This window comes from Micropterus salmoides, unplaced genomic scaffold (genome assembly GCF_014851395.1).
Source record: "Micropterus salmoides isolate LMB-PRFRI ecotype aquatic unplaced genomic scaffold, ASM1485139v1 Ms_hic_scaffold_2, whole genome shotgun sequence".
Lineage (NCBI taxonomy): Eukaryota > Metazoa > Chordata > Actinopteri > Centrarchiformes > Centrarchidae > Micropterus > Micropterus salmoides.
The window spans coordinates 39,532,728-39,557,823 of NW_024041150.1; the positions used below are offsets into that span (position 1 = coordinate 39,532,728).

The 25,096-nt window shown below is 37.6% G+C and overlaps 2 protein-coding genes, 2 long non-coding RNA genes and 1 pseudogene across 6 annotated transcripts in view; 1 reads left to right on the forward strand and 4 right to left on the reverse strand.

The window, feature by feature from the left end:
• LOC119912524 (trichohyalin-like) overlaps window positions 1–25,096 on the reverse strand; it is a 729,783-nt gene that overhangs the window by 512,608 nt on the left and 192,079 nt on the right. The gene's annotated exons all lie outside the window — the stretch shown is intronic.
• The window catches only part of LOC119912537, a 452,474-nt pseudogene that overhangs the window by 385,207 nt on the left and 42,171 nt on the right, over window positions 1–25,096 (reverse strand).
• Window positions 5,714–8,294, reverse strand: LOC119912557. Its single transcript, XR_005446186.1, has 4 exons — window positions 8,223–8,294; window positions 7,780–7,854; window positions 7,055–7,129; window positions 5,714–6,740 (listed from the first exon to the last, which is right to left on the reverse strand). It is a non-coding gene; the product is annotated as an uncharacterized LOC119912557 (long non-coding RNA).
• On the reverse strand, window positions 9,173–11,299 carry LOC119912558. Its single transcript, XR_005446187.1, has 3 exons — window positions 11,063–11,299; window positions 10,523–10,770; window positions 9,173–9,358 (listed from the first exon to the last, which is right to left on the reverse strand). It is a non-coding gene; the product is annotated as an uncharacterized LOC119912558 (long non-coding RNA).
• On the forward strand, window positions 18,188–23,572 carry LOC119912548 (centromere-associated protein E-like). Its single transcript, XM_038731788.1, has 3 exons — window positions 18,188–18,295; window positions 22,283–22,408; window positions 22,667–23,572. Exons 1-3 carry the CDS (start codon window positions 18,193–18,195, stop codon window positions 23,167–23,169), a joined length of 732 nt encoding a protein of 243 aa, XP_038587716.1. The 5' UTR covers window positions 18,188–18,192; the 3' UTR covers window positions 23,170–23,572.

A 25,096-nucleotide genomic window follows, 5' to 3' on the forward strand; every position in this document is an offset into this window, starting at 1 on the left:
TTAAAAAATGCTCTTTTAAACTAAGCAACAAAGGCTGTTTGTTTCAGCTGCACCTACACAATCCTCCCACAGAAATATTCCCATAATCTCCACATGATAAAATTAGTGCGTGCGTCTAATCTTGCATGACAGATTTTGTTCATTCCAATTACAGCTTCCACAGAGTCACAGTCTTATAAAGGACAGTGTAGCCTGTAGATTTTAATCTGTGCTGACTATGTCCATACATCAATGACAGATTGATCATAACAGTCATGTTAAAGGTAATGTTTCGGTAACAAACTATTATCTACCGTGATTTCAGTGTTTCTAAAGATGTAAACTTCTGCATATGAATGTGTTCTGATAGTGCTTTATATCAACTGTATGGTAAAGTGTCAGAGAGAAATTCAGAAGTAAACCTCCTCCTGAGGAGGACAGACCGAAGCATCTTTGATCTCTTAACTTTAACAGAAAAGACAAAACGTCTGAACTGTGTGAACAAATAGACACATCTGCCGAGTTAATCTAATTAATGGGATAATACTCTACTGCTGTGTAAAAGAAGACAAAAAGAAAACGTTAGCATTCATTTTCAAGTTTCATGTGAATCTCGCATTAGTTATTGTTCATAAAGATGTGAGCCCTTCTGCATTTCATATTCCCCCAAAAAGTGAGACAAAATATAATAACATAAATTGAATGCAGGTAAAGTATCAATACATGGGGAAAAAATCACAATTAAAAAAAACAAAAAACAATCTAAAATGAAAAACAAACCATGATATCAACATACATTGTTTACATAACTGCACACATGTTGTGATAATACATTGACACAGTCTGGAAATCTCCATTTATTTGCAATAAGTATTAAACATTCTTGTGCGTTATTTGTAAGAGCTGTCAGATGATGATTCAAGAATGAATACTGAAAAATGCTGCACACTGCAACTGCATGTTTTAAAAAATATATATATCCAAACCAGTCCTTTTGGCCACAAAGATCACAATAGTTAAGTACTTAAAAGCATGCAACGTCAAGCAATATCCTACTGTCATTGTTAAAAAAAATGTTATCACAAGGAAATTATTTCATCAAAAAGGGTAGCTTTGCATGATTCAAGTGAAAATATAATTCTGTCTTATACTATGTAGGCCCTCATTTCATTTGTGAAACAAGCTGTAGATGATCATGTCTCGTTAGGGCCCCCTCACCAGGCTGTTGTTGGCATGACAAATCTTGTCTTATCCAATCTTGTTTGGTCCTTTCTTTTTTAGGAAAACCAAACAAGCTTAATTTTCTTTTGCAACTGAAAAAGCACTTTCTTGGCGACATATTGAACAACTTCAATTTCTAAAGAGTGCCGTGCTGTCCCTGCGACCCTGTACACAGGATAAGCGGTTGACGATGGATGGATGGATGGCGTGTCATCCTGCACTGAGCGTACAGACAGACTGAGCATACCTGTTCCCAGGAAGATGGATTTCTGTTCTTTGCAGGCGTTTCCTGTGCTCCGATGAACTGATAAATTTTGAGTAGTAGTAATTGTGAGTAGAAAAACTGTTGAAAATCTGGAAAATCTAAGGTTTTAGCTCACTTGGATTTCTTTTAAATACATTTACCTCATTATTTGGCCATGTTTAACATGAACATCCAACACTGTAATATTATACATGTGACAGAATATTTGGAAAAGCACAATGTTGTGCTCTTTCTTATTGACATTACATTATTAATATTCCTATGTTTACACCTGACATGTGTATGTTTTAGTATATGTCTTATTACTGAACTTAGACTTAGTTGTTAATTTAACGGGTCTAGTTTCCAGTCTTTCGTCTGTCTGAAGTTTCCTCTGAATCTCCTCCAGCTGCTCGTTGATTTTCTCCTTGTGGTTCTCCACCTCCTTCTTCCTGTCTGTCATTCCATCTAACAAACCGTTTGTTTTCATCAGTAGTGTTTGTGTTTGCAGGTGAAGTTTTGCATCTTCTAGTTTTCTATCCACCAGCTGTCTTTTGGCTGTTAATGTGATACTTTTCATTTCGTAGTATCCCTGAGCTCGGTCACTTTCTGCCATCTTCTCCACTGACTGAATCTTGTTCTCAATATCTGCCATGTTTTTCTCCATGTCCTCCTTTTGATGTTGGAGCTGATCCCTCTGGTTTTGCAGTTCCATCACTAAATTGTTCCAAGTCTTTCTGCTCTTCCTCTTTCTTCTGTAACTCTTCTTCTAGTCTTTCCCTTTTCTCCAATAAATTTTTCATTTCCTGTATTTCTGCCATGAGCTGATCTCTCTCTCTTTTCAGTTTCAGCCTCTGTTTCTGTGTGAATATAAAAATGGGACTTTATTATTACAGAAAATTAACAACACATGACAGAATAAAAAAATGCAGATGCCACTAAAACACTAATTATTTAAAATTAAAGAGAATTAAACAATATCAAATATTACCTCTATATTGAAAACATTTTGATTTTCCCATGAAATGTATTTTATTTGTTTTAGCCAATATTTAACCAGATAAGACCCGTTGAGATCAGTGATTTTTTTTACAAGGGTGAGCTTGCCAAGATAGCAACATAAAAAAAAACATCCTTAAATTGCTATTTTTTAAAAACATGAGTTTGTAAAGATGTTGTGAAATCCCCATCTCTTTCAGCTGCTGGGATGTCTATCTCTTTGTGTTCTATGTTGCAGATGCCAGTAGGAGTGGTTAAGATCATCAGTTATTGGAGCCACCTGGGCAGTGTTCTCCAGTATACAGGGATTGGACAATGAAACTGAAACACCTGGTTTTAGACCACAATAATTTATTAGTATGGTGTAGGGCCTCCTTTTGCGGCCAATACAGCGTCAATTCGTCTTGGGAATGACATATACAAGTCCTGCACAGTGGTCAGAGGGATTTTAAGCCATTCTTCTTGCAGGATAGTGGCCAGGTCACGACATGATGCTGGTGGAGGAAAATGTTTCCTGACTCGCTCCTCCAAAACACCCCAAAGTGGCTCAATAATATTTAGATCTGGTGACTGTGCAGGCCATGGGAGATGTTCAACTTCACTTTCATGTTCATCAAACCAATCTTTCACCAGTCTTGCTGTGTGTATTGGTGCATTGTCATCCTGATACACGGCACCTCCTTCAGGATACAATGTTTGAACCATTGGATGCACATGGTCCTCCAGAATGGTTCGGTAGTCCTTGGCAGTGACGCGCCCATCTAGCACAAGTATGGGGCCAAGGGAATGCCATGATATGGCAGCCCAAACCATCACTGATCCACCCCCATGCTTCACTCTGGGCATGCAACAGTCTGGGTGGTACGCTTCTTTGGGGCTTCTCCACACCGTAACTCTCCCGGATGTGGGGAAAACAGTAAAGGCGGACTCATCAGAGAACAATACATGTTTCACATTGTCCACATCCCAAGATTTGCGCTCCTTGCACCATTGAAACCGACGTTTGGCATTGGCACGAGTGACCAAAGGTTTGGCTATAGCTGCCCGGCCGTGTATATTGACCCTGTGGAGCTCCCGACGGACAGTTTTGGTGGAAACAGGAGAGTTGAGGTGCACATTTAATTCTGTCGTGATTTGGGCAGCCGTGGTTTTATGTTTTTTGGATACAATCCGGGTTAGCACCCGAACATCCCTTTCAGACAGCTTCCTCTTGCGTCCATAGTTAATCCTGTTGGATGTGGTTCGTCCTTCTTGGTGGTATGCTGACATTACCCTGGATACCGTGGCTCTTGATACATCACAAAGACTTGCTGTCTTGGTCACAGATACGCCAGCAAGACGTGCACCAACAATTTGTCCTCTTTGAACTCTGGTATGTCACCCATAATGTTGTGTGCATTGCAATACAAAACTGTGCTCTTACCCTGCTAATTGGACCTTCACAGTCTGCTCTTATTGGTTCAATGTGCAATTAATGAAGATTGGCCACCAGGCTGGTCCAATTTAGCCATGAAACCTCCCACACTAAAATGAGAGGCGTCTCAGTTTCATTGTCCAACCCCTGTAAGAGCAGGTCTCATGTTCTGCACTGTGTGCTAGAGAGGAGGGAAACCCTGTTCATGATGTCATCACCTACTGTTGCTGCTACTGGCTGATGGGGACCGACCACCTGATGCTGACCTGAGGAGGAAACACATGTTTTTTTGTTTTTTAATTCCTGCAGAAAGCAGTGTGTGGTGTTTTTTGCTTTTCGTTGAATCAGCTGAAAACTGTTTCTGAGGATCTCTGGTTGAGTTGAACCTCGGTGTCCTTGGATGTTAGACTGCAGTTCAAGTTAAGTTGGCTAGAGCTGTTAAAGCTAAAGAATGTGAGACGGTAAACTTTTAAAAATTACATGCAAAATCAGTTGTAGTTAAAATCTCTTTATACACATGTCACATATCTGGCAGCTTGTGCGTTCCAGACAAAGTGCATCTAAGAAAATGTGATTTAATTCTTCATATAACAATATGATTTCTCAGTTCATGTGAGATATAATTACATTACATATTTATTAAGATGTTACTAACCTTTCTAAACAAGGTGCTGTGAGGAGCAAGAAGAAAACCAACAGACATCCTTGACCTCGTTTTCACTCAGAAATTCTACTTAGTCAACTTTAAACAATTACATTATCATTAATTAACATTATGCACATTTAAATGGATTATAACCAACTCTCTGCATCCAGTCATAAAAAACTACATACTCAAACAGTGAAACACACCAACCGTTTACAGTTTAGTAACAACCCGCAGAATATTGTACAAATCTGTCAAAAGTTGAATGTCTAAATCAGTTGTTGAAAGTTACGTATGTCTACTGGAGCTCAGTTTTGAGTGCTATAAGCTAGTGCAATGTACCTGTTCTGACAGATTTCTTGAGCTCAGGTGTAAACTCCATCTTCAACTGGCAGTTCAAGTGTCACTTTTAACATTTACATATAATCTCCTCATGCCTGCATGACAGAATGAGCCAGTGACGACATGTGACGACAGGCAATGTAACGGACATTAAGACAATGCAGGTGAATAGAGTACAAATTTTTACTACTATCAATATTACCATGAAACGTTCATAGTTGATTACTTTCATTAATAATATTACAGTATTTTTTGTATGACAGGTTTTCTGAAATAAATATGTTTAAACATGCAAATGAGGCAATGAAATATAGTCATGAATACAACTGCAAAGTTTGATGAATGTGAGTGTTACTGAGATTTTAGGCTCAGAATATGAGGGAAAAACTCATTTTGAGAAAACGGCCTGTAAAGATATTGTACAATTCCACGCATTTTCGTTGAAAATCAATATTTATAGAGCCAATATCGAATCCAATCCTAAACAACATCAATTTATAACATCTCATACAAGTCAAAACTGATAAATGACTAGCAGCATGTCTGAACAGTCACACTTAATACACACAAAACACACAAACACACAGAGGGCCTTTCTCATTTCTCAAATTTGTGCCTCCTTGCCTCCTCAATCCTCGCATCTTGGGTGAAAGGGACTAAGATGTGCCACAAAGAGTTGAGGATGGAGGAGGCAATCTGTGTTAGTGAGCACTACATCACATTTATCTGATGCTTTTTATCCAAAGGGACTTATACATGTCAGAAGTCACACGCCTCTGGAGTGTCTTGCTCAGGGACAAACTGGAGGATGGTCACAGTGGGGAATTGAACCCGGCTCTCCATCGCGCCATCACCACCCACGCACTTCTCCTTTGCTGAGATAATCCATCAAGTGATGAATGGGGGCAAAAACAAGTTGCGTTTATAATTTTGTTCAGTGTCCATCTATAAGGCATAATTCAAAGTTTGTTCCAACATTCGTAAGGTAAGGGCACTGCAGCACTTCTGGTTGTCGCCACTGCTTTCTTGGCCATGCTTCAAGCTGGAAGGGGACCCCATAACAAAGCAGCAAAGCCCCAAACGTATATATTTATATTTTAATGTATATAAAGGAGATAGACAGAGCATGAGAAACTGTTAAATAACAGAGAAACTACTGGAGACAGCAGAGGAGATGATTATTTCAATGACAGAAAATGAAATAGAGAAGGACAATGGGAAAATAAAGACATAAAGAGAAACATTGTAAACATTAAACAATATGAATATCTGAACTAAACTTCACAAAGGTCATTTCTGGTAATTGAGTTGCATGTTGTGTTTGTATGCCATTATAGATCTCTAAATACTTTAAATACTGATGTTATTAGGTGACCACATAGGGCCTATTTAAAAGCTGCAGCAGCACCTCAGACATGTGAACAGGCAGAGCAGATACAACAAAGTGGTTTAACTGTCGTACTATAATAAACCACAACCTTTTAAAAAATAGACTAATGCTGTGACTCACTTGAAGTTCTCACATGAAGGCTAATAATGATCTCGAGAACATAGAATCATGTCAGTCTTTTCATTTTTATCAGCCAATAATCTTAAAACAAACAAAAAAAAGAAATGTCTTTTATTTGCTTTTACAGTATACTGTGGACAGACGAGAGATTTGGGCTAACAGGCTAATGGCGGCTCAGTCTTGGTCAGTCAAACTTGAACTACAGAGTGGATAAAAATAAAAATGTGAAAAGGAATATAAAAAAAAAAAAAGCATACATACGTTTCAGAAAATTATGAAAAATTCAAGTGCTTCTTTAAAAAGTTACATATTACTGTCTTTCACAAACTGTTTAAAATGAATCTCTCTTCCTTCCTTTTGAGTTTGAGTTTCTGCTGTCAGTGACCTGGAAGAAACATAGGACTATATCAACATATTAAAAGGATAAAATAATAAAAAATGGCATGCATTGTAAAATATATTGACTTGTTTAGAGACTGATACATCAGTCAAACTAACATATAACCTTATTTTGTCATAGCTAGAATTGTGTATCTGAATGAATTTACTGTGTTTTTTGTGTAGATTAGACTGACTTTAGTATTTAATTTAATTTAGTATTTAATTCTTGAATCAGCTTAATAAATCTTTATTAAAACCGCATTTTAATTGAACATATGTAATAGCTTGTAAAATAAATCATGATTTCAACTGTAATACCTCTCTCCTTCCGCTGTTTTGCAACAACAGCATACGTTGTGTTGTTCGTATCAGCTACATTTGGCTTTCCAGAAACTGAGATTTGAAATAAAAATAAACAGTTAGTGTTATACAGTATTTTAACAGAAACACTTTATATATAAAACAGTTTCTTGACACTATTGGAGTTACAGCTTCACTTGAAGTTACTGCAACACTGACAATAGTATTGAGATTTAGGCTAAATGGATAATTAACCCACTGTGTTACATAAGCAATTGTTGTTTGCATCTAAGAGAAAAAGCAACCTACTGTTCAACAAAGGAAGAAAAATGGCATTAATGAACAAACTGAAATAGAGATGGAAGTTGAAAACTAATAAAAACACTTGTTCATCTGGCTCAACTTTAAGTGTTTTTCACTATGTGCATCACGTATATATACACATGGATTTCTGAAATTACAATTCTTAATAAAGTTTTCTCTACCTTTACATCCTTTTGACTGTCCACGTTTTAAAATCAGTTTTAACAGGTTGGGGCATAGTTTTTACATTTAATAGACAGGTGAGGCTCATATTTTCAAACAAACAGCGACAGCCGTGACAGTAGATTAGACTGACTTTAGTATTTAATTTAATTTAGTATTTAATTCTTGAATCAGCTTAATAAATCTTTATTAAAACCGCATTTTGATTGAACATATGTAATAGCTTGTAAAATAAATCATGATTTCAACTGTAATACCTCTCTCCTTCCGCTGTTTTGCAACAACAGCATACGTTGTGTTGTTCGTATCAGCTACATTTGGCTTTCCAGAAACTGAGATTTGAAATAAAAATAAACAGTTAGTGTTATACAGTATTTTAACAGAAACACTTAGACAAGAAAAAACACAACAGGATAAAAAAAAACACATATTCAGAACATAGTGTTAAAGAAATGCATTGCTGATAACTCTTCAGCTGATCCAGAAGCTGCAGCACGTGTTCTGACAGGAACCAGGAAAAGAGATCATATTTCTCCTATATTATATTTATCCTATTGCTATTAATATTATCATTAACATTACTTTAATAATCTGTACCAGTATTCATTTTCATTCTGTACCACTTTTACCTTTAGTGTTTATATTTCTGTGCGGATATTGCTGTGTTCAAATTGTTTTTTAAATTATGTAAACGAAGTACCTCTCGCCTTCGTCTTTGTTGAGACAACAGCATATGTCACATCATCCATGTGATCCACTACATTTGCCTCTTGACAGCCTGAAACAAATACAAAAACAAAAAAATATACCATCTTTACTTTACTTAACAGGGAAGATTTTAATTTGATAAATGCATAAGCAGCTGGATAATTAGGCTACCTGTTAGCGGTTTAGAAACAGGTATAAAGTCATCTTCTGTAAGACTAATGAAAAACAATGGATTTCAACTAATAGCTTAAATAAAGTTACAGTTTCTTGACACTATTGGAGTTACAGCTTCACTTGAAGTTACTGCAACACTGACAATAGTATTGAGATTTAGGCTAAATGGCTAATTAACCCACTGTGTTACATAAGCAATTATTGTTTGCATCTAAGAGAAAAAGCAACCTACTGTTCAACAAAAGGAAGAACAATGGCATTAATGAACAAACTGAAATAGAGATGGAAGTTGAAAACTAATAAAAACACTTGTTCATTTGGCTCAACTTGAAGTGTTTTTCACTGTACATCACGTATATATATACACATGGATTTCTGAAATTACAATTCTTAATAAAGTTTTCCCTACCTTTACATCCTTTTGACTGTCCACGTTTTAAAATCAGTTTTAACAGGTTGGGGCATAGTTTTTACATTTAATAGACAGGTGAGGCTCATATTTCTACGGGAATCCTGTGGGTCAAGGGAAGGGAATCATCGTAATTCTTCTAGGATTGGGACATGACAGGATGAATATAGCCACCTGTAAGATGCTGCTGTGGATTTATGATAACTGGGCATTCTACTTTTGTATATTTTGATTGACTCGTGACATCAGTTAGAAATGTTTTTTCTTTTTTATGGAGCCATTCTATGTATGAATAAGAAACTACACTTTAAAGTATACATTACATTTGTACAGATCGTGTACATTTTCTGTACCTCTGTGTTTCCGACAATGAAGTACTCCCACCACCAACAGCAGCACAGCCACACACAAAATGCTGAAAACAACAGGTAACAGGATGGAGAGCTCAATGGAACCCGGGTGAGGAACATGAGGAGCAGTCTTTTGATCATCTCGAGTCCCTTGATCATCGTGAGGTGTTGTGTTTTGAGGTGAGGGAGTGATATCTACAATACGAGAGAAAATGAGGTTTCAGTTTGTCTGAAACAGAGGCAAGTCCTAGAGTGATTACAATTATTTAGCGTGGCTCTAGGTTTGGAAATGTTGGTCCAATATTGCCATGAAATATTTGGAGATCCCATGACTTGTCCTACCACCACTATGAGGCTGATACCTATGGTCAAGGAAAATATCTTGGCAACTATTGAATGAATTGTTATGAAATTTTTAGTTCCAAATATCCGCCTAACCCGTTTACTGGCCTGGTGTGGGAACACATTTAGATAAATAATACAGGTCTCAATTGGACACATGGTCTGGTTTTTATGAAAGTTCTTTTTATGTATAAAACCTCTTAAACCCTGCGGGGTTGCCCGCATTAGCTGCTTCTAAGCTACTTAGATCATTAATACAAATATTAATGTTTAAACGTATGATCAATATGACAGTATCATGCTACACATCGTTAGATCGGATTCTCCACAATTCAGTGGTTCAGTTCATTTAAAGGAAACAACAAGCCCTAAAGTCTAATTCTTATAGATTTACCAGTGTAACCTGCCTGGTACAAGAGAGGAAAAGGAAAAAAAAGTGCAGACTCATGATACCTTTGAAGCGCTTTGAAGTCCAAATGTGTCCGTTCCTTGATTATTTATATTCCTTTAGTCTGTAAGGGTCGACCGATGAAAAGAATCAAATCATCTTTTCATAAAAATTAATCCAAGTTGTTAATCCTGTTATGTGACTAACTAACTTCTGCCATACTTCTCTCATCCTGCGCCGTGTTGTTGGGTATGTTTTTGTTACTTTGCTACCTACAAAATCAAAGTGCATAAGCCGAGTGTATTCGATATTCTTTAATATAATAAACTGTTGCATAGTAGTTTCAGTTTTCTGCAAAAGTCCCAAATATAGGCAGGGTCAACTCAGTGATTTAGCAAATAAAAACCCAGGCTTTTAATCAACGTTTTACGGTATATTAAAGGCCTCCAGGAGATAAAATTAATAACCCTTGTGATCCTGACTTCATTGCTGTTGTTATTCTTATTTAGCACCATAATAAAACAGGAATATTAAACATTTTCTATAAAGTATTTGATAATTAAATAAGAAAATATAATATACTATAATATAAATAATATATTTACTTGATTTACACTGTCCTGTCTCACCTCTGACAGCCAGCCAGCTCTCTGGAGATTCTCCTTTTAATCCAGATATTGCACACTTGTAAAACCTTCACTGGACTTGGAAACATTGTGAATGGTCATCTCGCTTGTATATCCAGTCCCACTGAAGTGGCCATCTTTATAGAAATCAGCTGGGAGTTTGGTGGATGTCGCCTTGTCTCTACAGCGCAGTGTGACAGTCTGTTGGTCCATCACAGGGAGAGCAGGACTCTCCAGAATCACATCACCAGCTGAACAACAAAAAAGAAAAGCAGCTATCATTCATGCAGTAAAATAGTGATCAGTTAGTGAACTTCACCCAAATTGAAACAACGGGGTCAACTTATTGAGACAGGCTGTGGAGCCGTGCGCGCAGAAAAAGTCAGCTGTGTCCTGAAAATACTTGCAACAGCAGCACCAGCACAACATGTGTAGCATTTTAAACTTTATACATTTTCAATGATATTTGCAGTAAATCAAACTAACAAATATTTTTTTGTAATAACTGTAACTGTAATAATTGATAATATGAGTTAAACATACCAGTTACTGTGATGTTGAGAGCGTTGCTTCTCTCACCCTCTCCATTTTCACACCAGTACTCTCCACTGTGTGAAGCATAGGCTGGTTTAATGTTCAAGGATCCTGTTGATGTCGCCCATTGGGTGGAATTTGAGGGAATCTTTTTCATCACTTTCCATTCAGTCGTGTCATGAAGGCCCGTGCAATTTAATGAGATGGATTCATATTCAAAGAACTGCAGTCTGTTCGGATCTAAATGAGGAAAATCTGCATTTGTGACAGAGAAAAACATAAACATTCCAAATTTGATATGTACAATTTAGGAAAACCTACATACATCATACTTGCATAAAGAAGCGCCTTAGTAACTCTGACATCTCCTCATCACTCCTAGTGTAGCAATTAAGCCGTCAAATACAGTCCAAGTGCAAAAATTTTATTTTAAGAAATGATTTGCTAATGTTAATATAATTAATTAACAAACCTCTACTCACCAGCTTCCTGAGCACAGTAACTATCCTGAACTTGAGCAGTGAGCAGCAACAACACATTCACCACTGGAGAGACAAAAGAGGGCAGTGTATCACACAGAGATGTCTTTATTTACTAAAACCAATAAACAGTAATTATGTATCATATCAACCTTAAATACAAGTGTGTCAATATTAATTTTTCAGTGTGCAACTATTTTATTTTCATTTATGGCATTCTATAGACAGACAAAACAAAAGTAGAGTAAAATAAAAACTGAGAATGTAGATCGTAAGTCTAACTGCAATATGTATTGATTACATATTGATTGATGATTTAGCTTAATTTCTTTCTATTTCATTTTCTTCTAGAATTCTTTTAATTTAAGAGTAAAAAATTAGGCAGACTCACATATATTGATGAAAAGCTCTGTGACCTCCATGTTGTCTTGCCCCTGACTGTCTGAACTTAAGGCTGAAAACAAGCTAAATATGATGTATGTAAAGGTGTAGTGCTTCCTTTTCCTGTGCACAAGAGGCTACAGCAGTTCAAAGAATTCTAACCTAGTCTTTCAGGCCTCAGTTGCTCTGGGGATAAAAATACTTTTATTCAGCGTGCCAGCTGTCAGCGCCGCTGTGTGTTTGGGTGCAAACTAACAAACCAGTGACATTTATGGCCATGCTAATGTGAGTTCACACAATACTGAATAAGCCTACGTGACAGCCCCCGTGTGGTTCAGTGAGGCCTCTGTGTGGTTAATTATTTTTGTTGTTCTTTGTTGAGGTGATTGCAGATCTGACGCACCCGGGGCCTGTCAGCCTGTAGATATAAAGCTCCACCTCGTCAAGATCCATTCTCTTCTCTGCCACTTAGCCGCCAACCGTGGCCTGTCAGCCACAGCATGTTTTGGTTCACTTAGAGTACTGACAAACACACCTCATATTATGAAAAGTTATGTTTAGTTCACCTTTTTGTTAAATAACACGCTTGATTTATACCATGCCACATTCCCTCTTTTGTCATGGCCCTTGACCCAGGTTGTGACACCTATCACTGGCACTCTAGTAGTGATGTGTTAACCAGCAACGATTGGTTTGCCAGAGGTGAAGGGGAGAGCAACCGCAGAGAGTGCTATTTAGCCTGTGAAACAGCTGTATAATGTCTTCTGTGGCTCTGGAGGGGTGTTGTCAAGTCTGAGAAGATACCTGTAATTATGTCATAGTGATGCCATAATGGTTATTTTGGTTTCAGCTTGCAGACTTTTAACTTTTATTAGGTAGCTTGCGTTACAAACTCCTGGCATGTAGTTTGATTTGATTATAAAGGAGAGTACAACAAAACCCACACTTGAGTGTATTGGGGGTTTCACCTACCTGTTAGTAAAAGTCAGAATAGTTCAGTATCTATGCATGTATAACATGTTGTATTTAATTTTACCTGTTGTATGAGTCAAATGTTGTAGTGAGTAGCTGCCCACTTGGTTGAGTGTTGGCAGGTTAGGGGGTAATGTCTGTGTGTATGCAACTGCAGGAGGACAGAGCTCCAGGCAGCTCCATTGGCCGAGTGTCGGGGGGATGCATGCATGCATAACCCCTAAAATCCACTGACTCTGGCTACGGTGCGTTGCAGCTGTGCAGTGGTTGCTGGAGCTAATCGTGGCCATTATAGTCAATGCTTTTGAGTCCACCAGACGTGGCCGCAGCGCATCTCAAGCGCAGTTCTCTGCTCCGCAGAGAATAGGTAGCAGGTCTATTTTTTGCCGCTAGCCACATCAAGCAGCACAGAGCAGATCGAACCAGGCAGGAAGTCAGACACAGAACAGCATAGAGAATCCGGCCAATTTTCAAAACAGAAACAACCTGTGGAGACGCCTGCACGGTTAAAACAGACATAAAAAGAAATAATTTAACTACATAGAAAACTTGATCATAGTACAAAATGCAAACAATGATTACCAAATCAACAAAATCTAAACATGTCTGCAAATCAGGCAGGCAAAATGCTCTGATTCTGAAATGCTCCTCGTAGGAAATGCAGCCTGAAGAATGAAACTGGGTCACATAGAGCTGTGAAGAAGGTAGTAGAAGCACAAAGTACAAGGACAAATTAATAACTAGTAAATAATGTGGGGCAGGCTGCACGCTCTGCTGCTGAAATGCCTCTGAGATGCTTCCAATGGACATTGACGCATCAAAACCGTGGTGTAGCCGTAAAGTGCTGTAGCTGGAGTCAGTTGACTCCTGGTGTTACTGATAACTTAGGTATGGGAGCTTTGAGTAAGTTAAATTCCTGTGTAATATGTTTCTTGTTTCAGAGAATTTTTTAAATAATGTCTGTAATAAGTGTGTCATTGAACTTCATCACATGCACACAGGAGAAAAGACATTATTTTACAGTCACTGGTATCAGTATTGTTAACTTAACTTTAAAATACAAAAGAACTTTGCTGTAAACTTTGTTATGTCTCACACGCCCATTGATTTTACACCCAGCCCGACCAACCAACACACCAGCCCCACTGACATGACCAGGCTTGGATACATAGTACTTATGACAGAGCCATAATAGCGGCAAAATGGAAGTCCAACCCAGTTAAATAAGTAGCCCTTCAATCTGAATAGTCTGGATCACTGTTAAAAGGGGGCATGAGTCCCACATAGGGAACAGATGCCACAAAACTGGCATCCAGTAGCCTCTTCACAGGTCCTGAGTTGCACTTGTGAGCACAGACCCAGGAAAGGATGTGTCAAATCAATCTTTATTGAGTGGTTAACAGGCTGAATACTATGATCATGATGAATGCGTTTGTATAATTGTTGCATAAATGACACTTGTATTTAACAGATTTTCAAAACAGAAGTTTAGGTTGATTAATATTTATGTAGAGAGTATTTTACTCTGCGTAGTGCTTCTAGTCTTGTGCACAGGCAGCACATACATTCAGTTACTAAAACATTTAGAAGTCTTAATCAGTGGCTAATATATAATCTAAACCTACACACATGGAACTCAGGATGGAAAGCTTGTCCACAATGAGATTAGTGCAGCGACCACCTCTTAACGACTTGTGTGTGGACTCATAAACGCTACTGCACATAATTTAGGCAGCAAGTACATTTCCTTAAAAAACGCATGTTTTTTATCATTTCAGCTGTTAATGTGTCATTTGAGAAAAACAAAACATACATTTTTGAATGGTAAGTTCTTTTGATATTTAAGTTAAATAGCGTTACTGACTTCCATCACGTGACTCATGTTCATTCACTTGTGAAGTCGTGATATACTTCATGTGACAGGCATCATGTATTTATTTTAACCCAAACCAAAATGTTTTCTTAAACTTAACCTAGTGTTTTTGTTGCCTCAACCTAACCAAACTGCAACCGTTTCACAGCGTTAGCCATGTGTTTTTTGTCATGTGACATGTGTGTGTATTATGGACTGGACTGATTTGGGAAATGCTCATATGTGTCGTTTTGGGACGCATGGATAAACAACCTATTTTGTTGTTTGGGTTGGAGGACTAGTGATTTTTTTCTCAATTATTATGGTGACCAGTGGAAAATCATTCATGATGTGTATTGTGCTGTCGCGTAGTTTGTTGATTTCAGACACAAGAAACTAAAATGTAAGGCATGTCAAGTCATTTAACAATTACTTACAACCCAAAATTGCATTTGAAGTGTCTTTATTATTGTTTGATTGTAATATTTTTGTGAATGGATCAATAACATAATGCAAAGCAGAGGGCAGGTAGACCTCTCATCAATATAAAAATATATACATCATACTTGCATAAAGAAGCGCCTTAGTAACTCTAAATAAACATTTAATAACTTATCATTGAGGTGAAAAGTGGACACCTTTAATGAGGTTTCATTCACAAACAAAGACACAGAAGAGGAGGGAAGACTAAATTATGACTCAGCAGGGATGATATTACATGACAAAAGTTGATCTACAGGAGAAACAGAGGTGACTGCAGCACGTGATGTCTGAGAGCTTCACTGATCCTGTTACAGTTAGGCTGTAGATTTGAATCATCACCTGCCACCTGAATTATGTGTTTCTCTTTAAATAAATAATTCTAAAAAATCATCATAAACTGGTGCAGAATAATTAATCAGAATGGAGGAAGTAAAGTGTTTAATACTCAAAACTTTCAGATACTTAAACATTAAAGATTTTTTATAATAGTTAAAATCTCGTCTTGATCTTGTGAACCTAATCTCGAATCTCGTCTCAGTGCTGCAAATAGTATTAAAGCCTGAAAGACAGGACAGGCATTTGCAACATACAATAGTTTTCTCTGTCATTATCTTTTATACAGTCTAGATGCGAATACAACACAGTTTGAACCGGGTCAAAGTACAAGCACGGGTTATTATTTAATTGAAGGACTTCAGCCGTGTGGCTTTATAGTTTCAGGGAAGAACTGACTCACAGATACAAGGTAGGTGCCTTTTGTAAAGTAAATGTATTTTTATTTAAATTTTAATGGTGTTATTATTACAAAGACTACAGTATAGACCTGCTCTAAGAAAAGTACAATGAGATAACTTCTGTTATGAATTGGCATCAAATAATTAAAATTGAATTACTATTAGTAATCGCTACTATTTTACTTTATGTTTTAAGGAATGTGTCATTGCATATAGTGAAGAAAAAGCAATTTGTTATTTCCACATGGCCGCTAGTGATGAATAGGTAGGGCAAACTATAAAATTTACTGGAGGAGGAATAATGGTCTAGTACAGATTTCCCTGGCTAGGGCGCTAAGCCTCATATATATACTGTATTTATAGAGCCTCAATTCTGCATGTGATTTTTGCACAGAAAATTATTTTGTGTTTCTGCATGTAAGTTAGTTAGTAAAAAGCTAAATTAATAAAACCAGTTAACTCTGACCTCCTCCGGCTGATAAACAGCGTAGTTGTCAGAGCAGAATCCAGACCCATTACGGGTGTTTCTTTGTCCGAAAGCTGCAGCGCTACTCCACGTTCTTTAGCAGCTCCCCATCGGCCAGTGGATTGTCATTACATCGCTTGCCTGGTCCTCTCCAAACAATGCTCCAAAGCCACCGGTGATGTTTGGACAATCTCACCACTGAATTCGAGTCTTTGCATTGACTTTGTATGTAATCAAGCCGCCCAAAACGCTGAATTCGCTTTCAGTGGGAACGCACCTTACTGCATAACTGTGAAAAACTTTCATTCAAGGAAGTCAATTGCGGTAAACAATAAAAAAAAAAATTAAATAGTTGCATGTGCAGTATGATTATGTTTATGTTTTATAAACGAAAAAAATAATTTATAATAAAATGTAGTATTTATACAGCAAAAAACAACTGTCCACGTATGTATAGACATGTGTAGATTTTTGTAACCTGCTAGTATTTTAATGTAGATGAATTTCAATAGACAGTATTAAACATTTAACTTTAATTTAAATATTAAAGCAATAGCTCATGACAGGCTGTGGTATACGCTTATTATGGCACAGTTAAGGGGCGTTGTGCAGTGCAAAGCGGTTATAAAACAGTTACCAAGTAGGCTATGGCAAAATTAAAGTAACAGACACACTACAAATCAGGGTTTGTACTTCATCAATAGACATTTTGTTATGAAAACTAAAAGTATACCTACTTTTCTTCCTGCACAGTGCATGGCGGATTTTTTGCCAAATACACCACAGACTAGCATTTTCGTTTCCTTCAATCTTTGACTATTTATTTGTATTTATTTGCCTGTTGCCTGTTTATTGTGCAGCCACTGATAAATTATCCAGCATCAGTAGACTGACTTTGGTAACTGCTTGTACTAGGCTTGCATTTTTTGTGAGGTAGAGGTTGTGTTTGTTGCAGTATATTGCTTTCTCTAGTCCCCAATAGCTCAGGAGAGAGGTTTCGCACTTGTGGCCACTGACAGCCATAATCTGTCTCGTTTTAAGACCTACACTGATGAATTTTTGAATTCTGTGCTGCGGTGGCAGTGTTTTGTGTGTCTCTGCCGTGCACATTCCTGGCCAGGTGATTAACACCCACTGGCTCTGGAGTGTGCCTGTAACACACCAAATGCAGAATTAAATGGCAACTCCTGACGGCTTTGATGGCTTTCACATGAAATAAGAAGAATTTTACATACTGTAACAAAATCAGTTTTACTATAGTACTATGTAATCTGTTACATTTAGGATGTTCACATTTTATAATTGTGATGATTCAATATGTTACAAGTTATATAAGTATAAAAATGTTACTTTATCAGCAGTCAGTGTTTCCATTATTTACACACATTGCTACTGGGGTTCCGCATACATGTAACTAAAGTTGTGTACCATTATGACTGTTTTTCCTGTCGTTGTTCCTAAAATATGTGTTTTATTGTTAGCTGTAATCCATAGCCAAACATGACATAAAAAACAATATTTTTCACACCTAAAGATAATTTTAGAGACACCAATTAACCTAGCCTGCATGTCTTTGGATGGTGGGAGGTAGCCGGAGAACATGCAAACTCCACACAGAAAGACCGGGCCAACTGGGGTTTGAACTCACGACCTTGCTGTGATTGTGTTAATGTGTTTTATTTTGCTTATTTATCTTGTTTATTTCCATATGGCCATTCTTTTGTGGCAGTTAAAATTTCTAAAATTGTTTTTTTATTCCCCAGAACTCCAGGATGCTTTGCATAAATGAGGGACTGTTCCATAAACAGAAGCTCGATTGTGCTTTGGTTTTCCAGTACACTGGGATACTCCTTCTACTGGCAGACCCTTGTATAGGTAACTTAAAATTAAACATGACCATTACAATGGTCTTTTTTCGCCAAAAAAAATTGTTATTAAAGAAAAATAGTAGTACACTAGGGCTGATCCCGAATAGTCGAAGATTCGATGCTTCGATGGGCGGAGCCTGAATCGACTGTCAATCTCACAGTCGAAGCTTCGCAGCAAAACAAGGATCATGCCATTTTGGCGATATGGGGTGCTCAATGTCTGATTTTACATAGAACTACCAGTTTTCTCCCAATAACATGTTTTTAAAGTGCGTAAGTAAATCCAAAATTGAGTCCAGCGCGCACGTGTAGGTGTAGCGCGTGTGTAGTGGCAGAAGAGGAACACTTGCTGAAGAGACGGAGTCCCAGCTTCACCGGTGTTGTGCCGAGTTGTCCGCACCTTGTGGGACTTTCAGATAATTTATAACCGTTGATGAACCACACAAAGAATATTTTATCATTTTTTAAGTGGCTGTCTACTTGAAATAGACCCGCACAGCATGCACGCAAAACTCTGCACAAGACCGGTGAATGACAGGCGAGAGAGAGAACGAGAGGGAGAGAGAGAGAGAGAGAGAAAAGGGTCAACAATAAGCCTCGGTTTAGTTGGAAATTTACAGTGTAAGTTGAATGAGACAAAAACATACATGATTCAACTATCAGTCGACTATTGGCAGGACTTGACAATTCTGATTCGACTATGTAAATCCTTAGTCGGGGACAGCCCTATAGTACACAAGAGTTGGTTTTGATTTAAGAATCCAGGCCAGCCTCAGGGGACTGGACTGTCTGAAAGCATAACAGCAGTAGGCAGTGATGATGTAACCTTTCCATGCCACCCACAACCTGCAGTAAATGTTGTTTCAGGGGTGGGAATTAGTCCCTAGTCAGCTCATTCTCTCATGAGCCATTAACATATGCTTTTAAAAATAAAAAAACCTATCTAGCTCTCCTCAAGTAAAGTAATCACCTCACCTGAGCCCTTGAGTAGCATAAATAAATAAGCCATATCATCAATCTAACCATATCATGATTGATTTGAGCTGGACTGGCTGTGATTCTGTTTTGCCATGTCAGCACTAGTGCTGGGGCCGCCAGTCAGTGGTGGATAGAGTACTGAAAATATTAACCAAATTAAAAGTACAATCACTCCTAACTAACTCAAGTAAAAGTAAAAAATATCATTTACAACATGATGATTTCTAGGAAAGGCACTTTGCTTTGGTTGATTACCTCTAATTTAGCACTTTCTGTTTAATACAATTAACAATAATTATTTTACTTTTTAAAATATCTACATGAAGGTATTGATAATCACAGGCACCCTTTACAATCTGATAATTCCTAAAACATCTATGAACATAATCTTTACTAAGTTAATAAATATTGTGGCAATAACACAGGAGCAGCTCGTTGTTGAATGAAGTATGGCAAGCCACGTGTGCGTCAAAAAGCCTATGCATATTTGCTCTTCCCCTGTGCTTCTTATTAACAACTGGTAGCCTACTGAGTGAAAGCCAAGATCAGTTTTACAAGTCACATTCTATTTAATGTATTCATCCGTCAGATTGCAACCAACGTGAATTAGAGAAAGATTCTACAGAGTGTAGCCTATACATTTGTTCAGCAAAGTACTATACAGAGTATTTATGCTGTTCATGCATATAACATTTAAAGAGGTGGTATTATGCTCATTTTCAGGTTCAAAATCTTATTTAGGGGTTGGACCAGAACAGGTTTACATGGTTTAATTTTCAAAAAACACCATATTTTTCTCATACTGCACATTGCTGCAGTTCCTCTTTTCACCCTGTGTGTTGTACGCTCCGCTCTTGAGCTATGCAAAATATAAAATACAAAACTTTCTGTTGCTGGCCTCTGTCTGGTGCAGCAATGATGATGCAGTGAATAGTGAATATTCTCTCTGACCAATCAGCAGTCTGTCCTGTTTTCACGTTACATTTTAATATCCATCAGCTCGCTTGGAACCTCGATGGAGGTGATACGAAAAAAAGTACCTGGAAGCAGGGCCGGACTGGGACAAAAAATCGGCCCTGGCATTTTTGGCCCAGAAGGCCCACCAAAATTGGTCCGACATCCTTGACCAATACACCATCCTTGCTTTTAAGGGCTTAGATTAGGGGTTTGACAAAACCTCGTAGCCCATGAGACTTGACACTGCACAATAGTGGGGCCATGACAACAAGGAGAGGGAAAAAGCCAAAAAGCATTATACGACTTCTTTAACATGTAAATACAGCGTGATTCACGTGCGTAATGCTGCATGAGGCCTGCACTATGGCACTGCAGAACACAACGCGAATGAAAGACTTTCTTGCCCATGATGATGACTGTCCATAATGTTAATTTAGATTCCCTAGAGCTGGGAACTCTTGGATCTTTGTGCTTAACAGCAGCATCAGTCAGAGCAAACTGATGGAACTGTGCCATCTTGGCACAAGAACAAGTAGTTTCTGGTGACAGGCTGTTAGCAGCGGGTATTTGCCAACAGGCGTGTCTTTTATGTGATCAACGATATATAGTGTTTACCTTTCAACAGAAAACTGTACTGTTCTTGCTTCCTTTATATGTGAACAAGCTGCATCAAACAATATAAGCTTTCTAACTTCCACCTCATAAGCACCTCAATATCTATGACAGGCAAACTACTTTTCTTTTTATCAGTAATTGTACGAGTCTATGAGGCAGCTGCATTAACTCACATTGTGATACTCTGACACGTTTTGCAGTTGTTGTTGATCCCAGAGGACAAACCACCAAATAAAACATTTATTCTGGCCTCCATTTCAGTGATCAGCACCGCAATCTCGCACTCAGTAATGTTTCTCTTTTAGGACAGAAGTAACTCAGTCCTTGGCTTGGAAACCAGAGTGCTGGTTCAAGTCCAGCTCGGACCAGAGATATGGGTGTGGATTAGTAGCTGAAGAGGAAGCAGTCACCTCATAGTCACGGCAAAAGGAGGCGGTGAGCCTTGTTATTTGGACCTTTGGAGCGGGTTGATGTAACTTTTCCTGTAAAAACATTTCATGGTTCCAGCTTCTCACATGTGAAGACTTACTGCCTTTTTCATAATTTTTACAATATAATTAATCGACTAATGGAGATAAAAATTTGCAGATTAGTCCATAATGAAAATAATAATTAGTTGCAATTTGGTAAAACATAGTTCAATAGAGTAAAATCATGCTTTTAAAAATTTCGGTTTTTCTGTAATTTAATTCAAAACAGTGAAACTTAGATATATTCTAGATTCAACACACATAAAGTAAAAAAAAGGCCATTTTTTTGTTTTAATCTTGATGATTACATTACAGCCCATGGGAATCAGAAATCCTTTCACGGGGACTTTTTCCTTCACCAAGAATTTTTTCCTGAATATTCTCACATAATCGAGTTTATAGCAGCAGTAGGGGATTATTTCAAAAATATATTTGCTGAAACTGTATCTATATCCTGACATGAGACAGATAATCTGTAGAAGAATCCTACTGCTCCTAAATCCATTTGCAAGAATCCATCACTCCCTGAACAGCACTACCAATCAGAGCCAGAAACAGTCTCTAACACAGTATCAGTCACACGCTGCGCAGCCCCCCCTTCTCATGCACGTTCTCACTCAGTCAAGCTCAACATCCTCACCTCGCGGCTTGAGAAGTTTTGCAAACATAATTTCTCAGAAACAACCAGCAATGGAAGAACTGCCCATCCCTCCTTTACCAAGAACAGCAACGTATAGTACAAAACTAGAGCTCTGCAAGCCTGCCGGGTAAACGATCCACAAAAGCAGAAATACAAAACAATGCAACCAGATACAGAAACACGCATGAATAAATATACAAAAAATACACAACACTAAGAAGATATGTAACAAAACACTTTTGATTTTTCTTGTTGGGTTATGTAATTTGAGTTCAAATATTTCCGATACAAATCATTCTTGAATGCCTTTTTGTTCTGTGCTTTATTATTTCAGCTGCAGAGTTCCTCACGTCTTGTAACCCATGCTGTTTCGGTCTTGGCTTGGTTGGTGGCTTAGCAGGTGGCCTCGTGTGTCTCGGAGGTGTCTTTATTGTCTGGAAATGTAAAAAATCAGCAATCAGTAAGTAACAAATAAATACCTCTTTTTTACTAAACCAAATGTGAGTCTGGTGATATCAAGGACTTTGTTGCTAAACCAAATGTCTGGAGAACTGTTTTTTATCTACTACTTTGCTTTTCTACGTCAAATTGATAGATGTCATTTTGTGATTAAAAACACACATTCAACAAATTTTCTTTAAGAGCTGGTAAATCTTTAATTTGGTATTGATTGAATGTACAATGTTTAATTCTACCGGACCTTTTATGTCTTGTTCAGTGTTGTACATATCCTCAGCAAAAAAGAAGGGATCGAGTGAAAAACAGCTGCAGAAACAATCCCAGAACACACAAGAAGAACTGAACGCATTGGCAGCAGCTATTACTTCAACGATGGAAGTGAAGCACGGACTGGAAACGCAAAGAGAGGAATTAAGACTGCAGTTAGAAGAGATAGCGAAAGAGATGGGGGAGAACAAGGAGAAGCTTAATTTAGTGGAGAAAGAAATAGCAGAGAGTGAGAAAGCAAAGGCAACTGACAAAACAGATGGATACTTGAGAGAAAAACGAAATCTAGTAGAGGCTCAGGATAAACTGGAGATGAGAAAGGACAAAGTAGAGAAACAGCAGTTGAACATGGAGAAACTGAAGCACAAAACAGAGGGTATAATGGCAACAATGACAGAAAGGAAGAGGAAAGCAGAGAACCATTTAGAGCTGATTAACTTGCAGCTGGAAGGGGTAGAAAGTGATGACCTCAATGCTCATCTTCACCGAGAGTAGTAAGAAAGTTCACTTTTTGTTCTATAATAAGATGTAAAGACTCAATTCATTATGAACTCCTGTGCTGTGAATACTATTTCCTTTCTGACGGTTCATCATTTAATACAAAGTGTCCCTCGTGGCCATGATGTCTAGATACTAAACATTATTTCATGAGTTTTAAGTAATAATGGTCCAACTTACAGAAAGATTAACATATGTTTTGTATTCAGTCATCATTTATTTTAATGGTCTCCTGGTTCTGGCTTTCCATCCACCCCAACCACCTCCTTACTCAGTCTTTTCTGTTAAATATCACATACCTACCTTTACCGTCAAAAACTACGCTGCAGGGCTTCCCCCAATGCGTTGAACTATGACAGTAAAGGGATCCCCAGTGCGTCACAAACTGACGACTAACGAAAACAAGCTGTAGATGCTCCTGTCTCTTGAAGGCCCCCCCTCTCAAAGCCCACTGTCTTGTGATTGGCTGACTGAAGTTCAAATTTTTACTGACTGGAATCTTCAAACCTTGTTCATTTAAATGAACTAATCTTATTTTGAGTCATTTGTTCATTTGAACTAGGCTGGTTATTGCGGCGCTGCAGCCCTCTATGAGGCGATTAAAAAACAGTGCAGTTCTCAAACACAGAAGGCTGATTGGTTTGCTTTAATTGACAAAGTATAATGCACAAATTCACCTCTTGATCATTCTCTGTTGTCGTTCTATAAAGCCCCATGGGCCACAACCAAATTCAAACCATGTAACCATGTTTCCTGAGTATACAACCAGACCATCCATATGTACATATATATATAATATATTATTATAATTACATATATCTCTAAAGTCCTAATTCATACAGTAGCCTAACGTCCCTATCCATGAGTAACATCTATATACATTCATACACGGTGGCTCCATCGGTAATTAACAACAAGCCTCCTCCACACGCGGCTCACTGCTGTTGTGAAAACGGAATCGCAGGTGACAAAATACAAAATGCAAGTTAAGTTTGTGATAAAACACAAAAATAAGGTGGAGGATAAAGTAGAATTACAATGGTGAGATTAGAAATAGCATAATGTATTCTTCAGATTCTTTCAATTATAATATACTGTAGCCCATATATAATATATCATATTTAATAATGGTCTGTGCATGAAGTATAATTCATCTTCAGTTTTTGCATTGTATGATGAAAACAGTCAGTTTAGGGGTATTTCCCAATTTCATTGTCCTACGTTGCGCAAATATATATTGAACAGTGCGGAGTTCATTTTTCCAGAGCCTATGCTGCCTAAACGATGTTAGCCCTGTGCTGTGTAACTGTCGCATTGAAGACGCGCAGTGACATTTAGCACAACAAAGAGTCAGCTTGTTCCAATTTCCAACTTGTACAATGAAATTTAACAAGAAAATCTAAAAACGTGAGTCATTTTCATCACCACAACAAAACTTGTAACATGAGAGTCTTACTTGACGAGAGACTATGAAATTAATTAATTGTATGTGATACGATCACCACATAATAAAATAAAATTTTAGGACTTGGCGAAATTGGCGTGTCAACACACATGGGACAACGTTCAGTTTTCAAAATAAGGTCTTAACCCAACAAATTAAGTACAGTAGGAAAAAAGATTAATTAGATTTTATTTTTCAGGAAGTAGCCTATAAAACATGTTACATGTGTCTAAAATGCTAGGGAAATTATGTTATTCTGTGATTTTGAATTGTTGAAAAACATTAATAAATAGCCTTACTAGAAATGACTTAAGCTTGCTGGAACCATGTTAAATAAATATTCCTGGCAACAACACCATTTGAGTTCAGGATATCCTGATACATCATAACGCTTTGCCAAATATTGTTACAGCTGAAAATTCTAATTTCTCTGAAAGTAAAGCGGCTTGAACAGTGAAAACAGTGCTTTATATATTATTA

Excerpts from the sequence above, each read along its gene's own strand:
- LOC119912548 (XM_038731788.1), top strand. The coding sequence starts at position 18,193 with ATGCTTTGCATAAATGAGGGACTGTTCCATAAACAGAAGCTCGATTGT. Across the intron at positions 18,296-22,282 it reads ACTGGCAGACCCTTGTATAG|CTGCAGAGTTCCTCACGTCT; the intron begins GTAACTTAAAAT and ends TTATTATTTCAG. Across the intron at positions 22,409-22,666 it reads ATGTAAAAAATCAGCAATCA|TGTTGTACATATCCTCAGCA; the intron begins GTAAGTAACAAA and ends TGTCTTGTTCAG.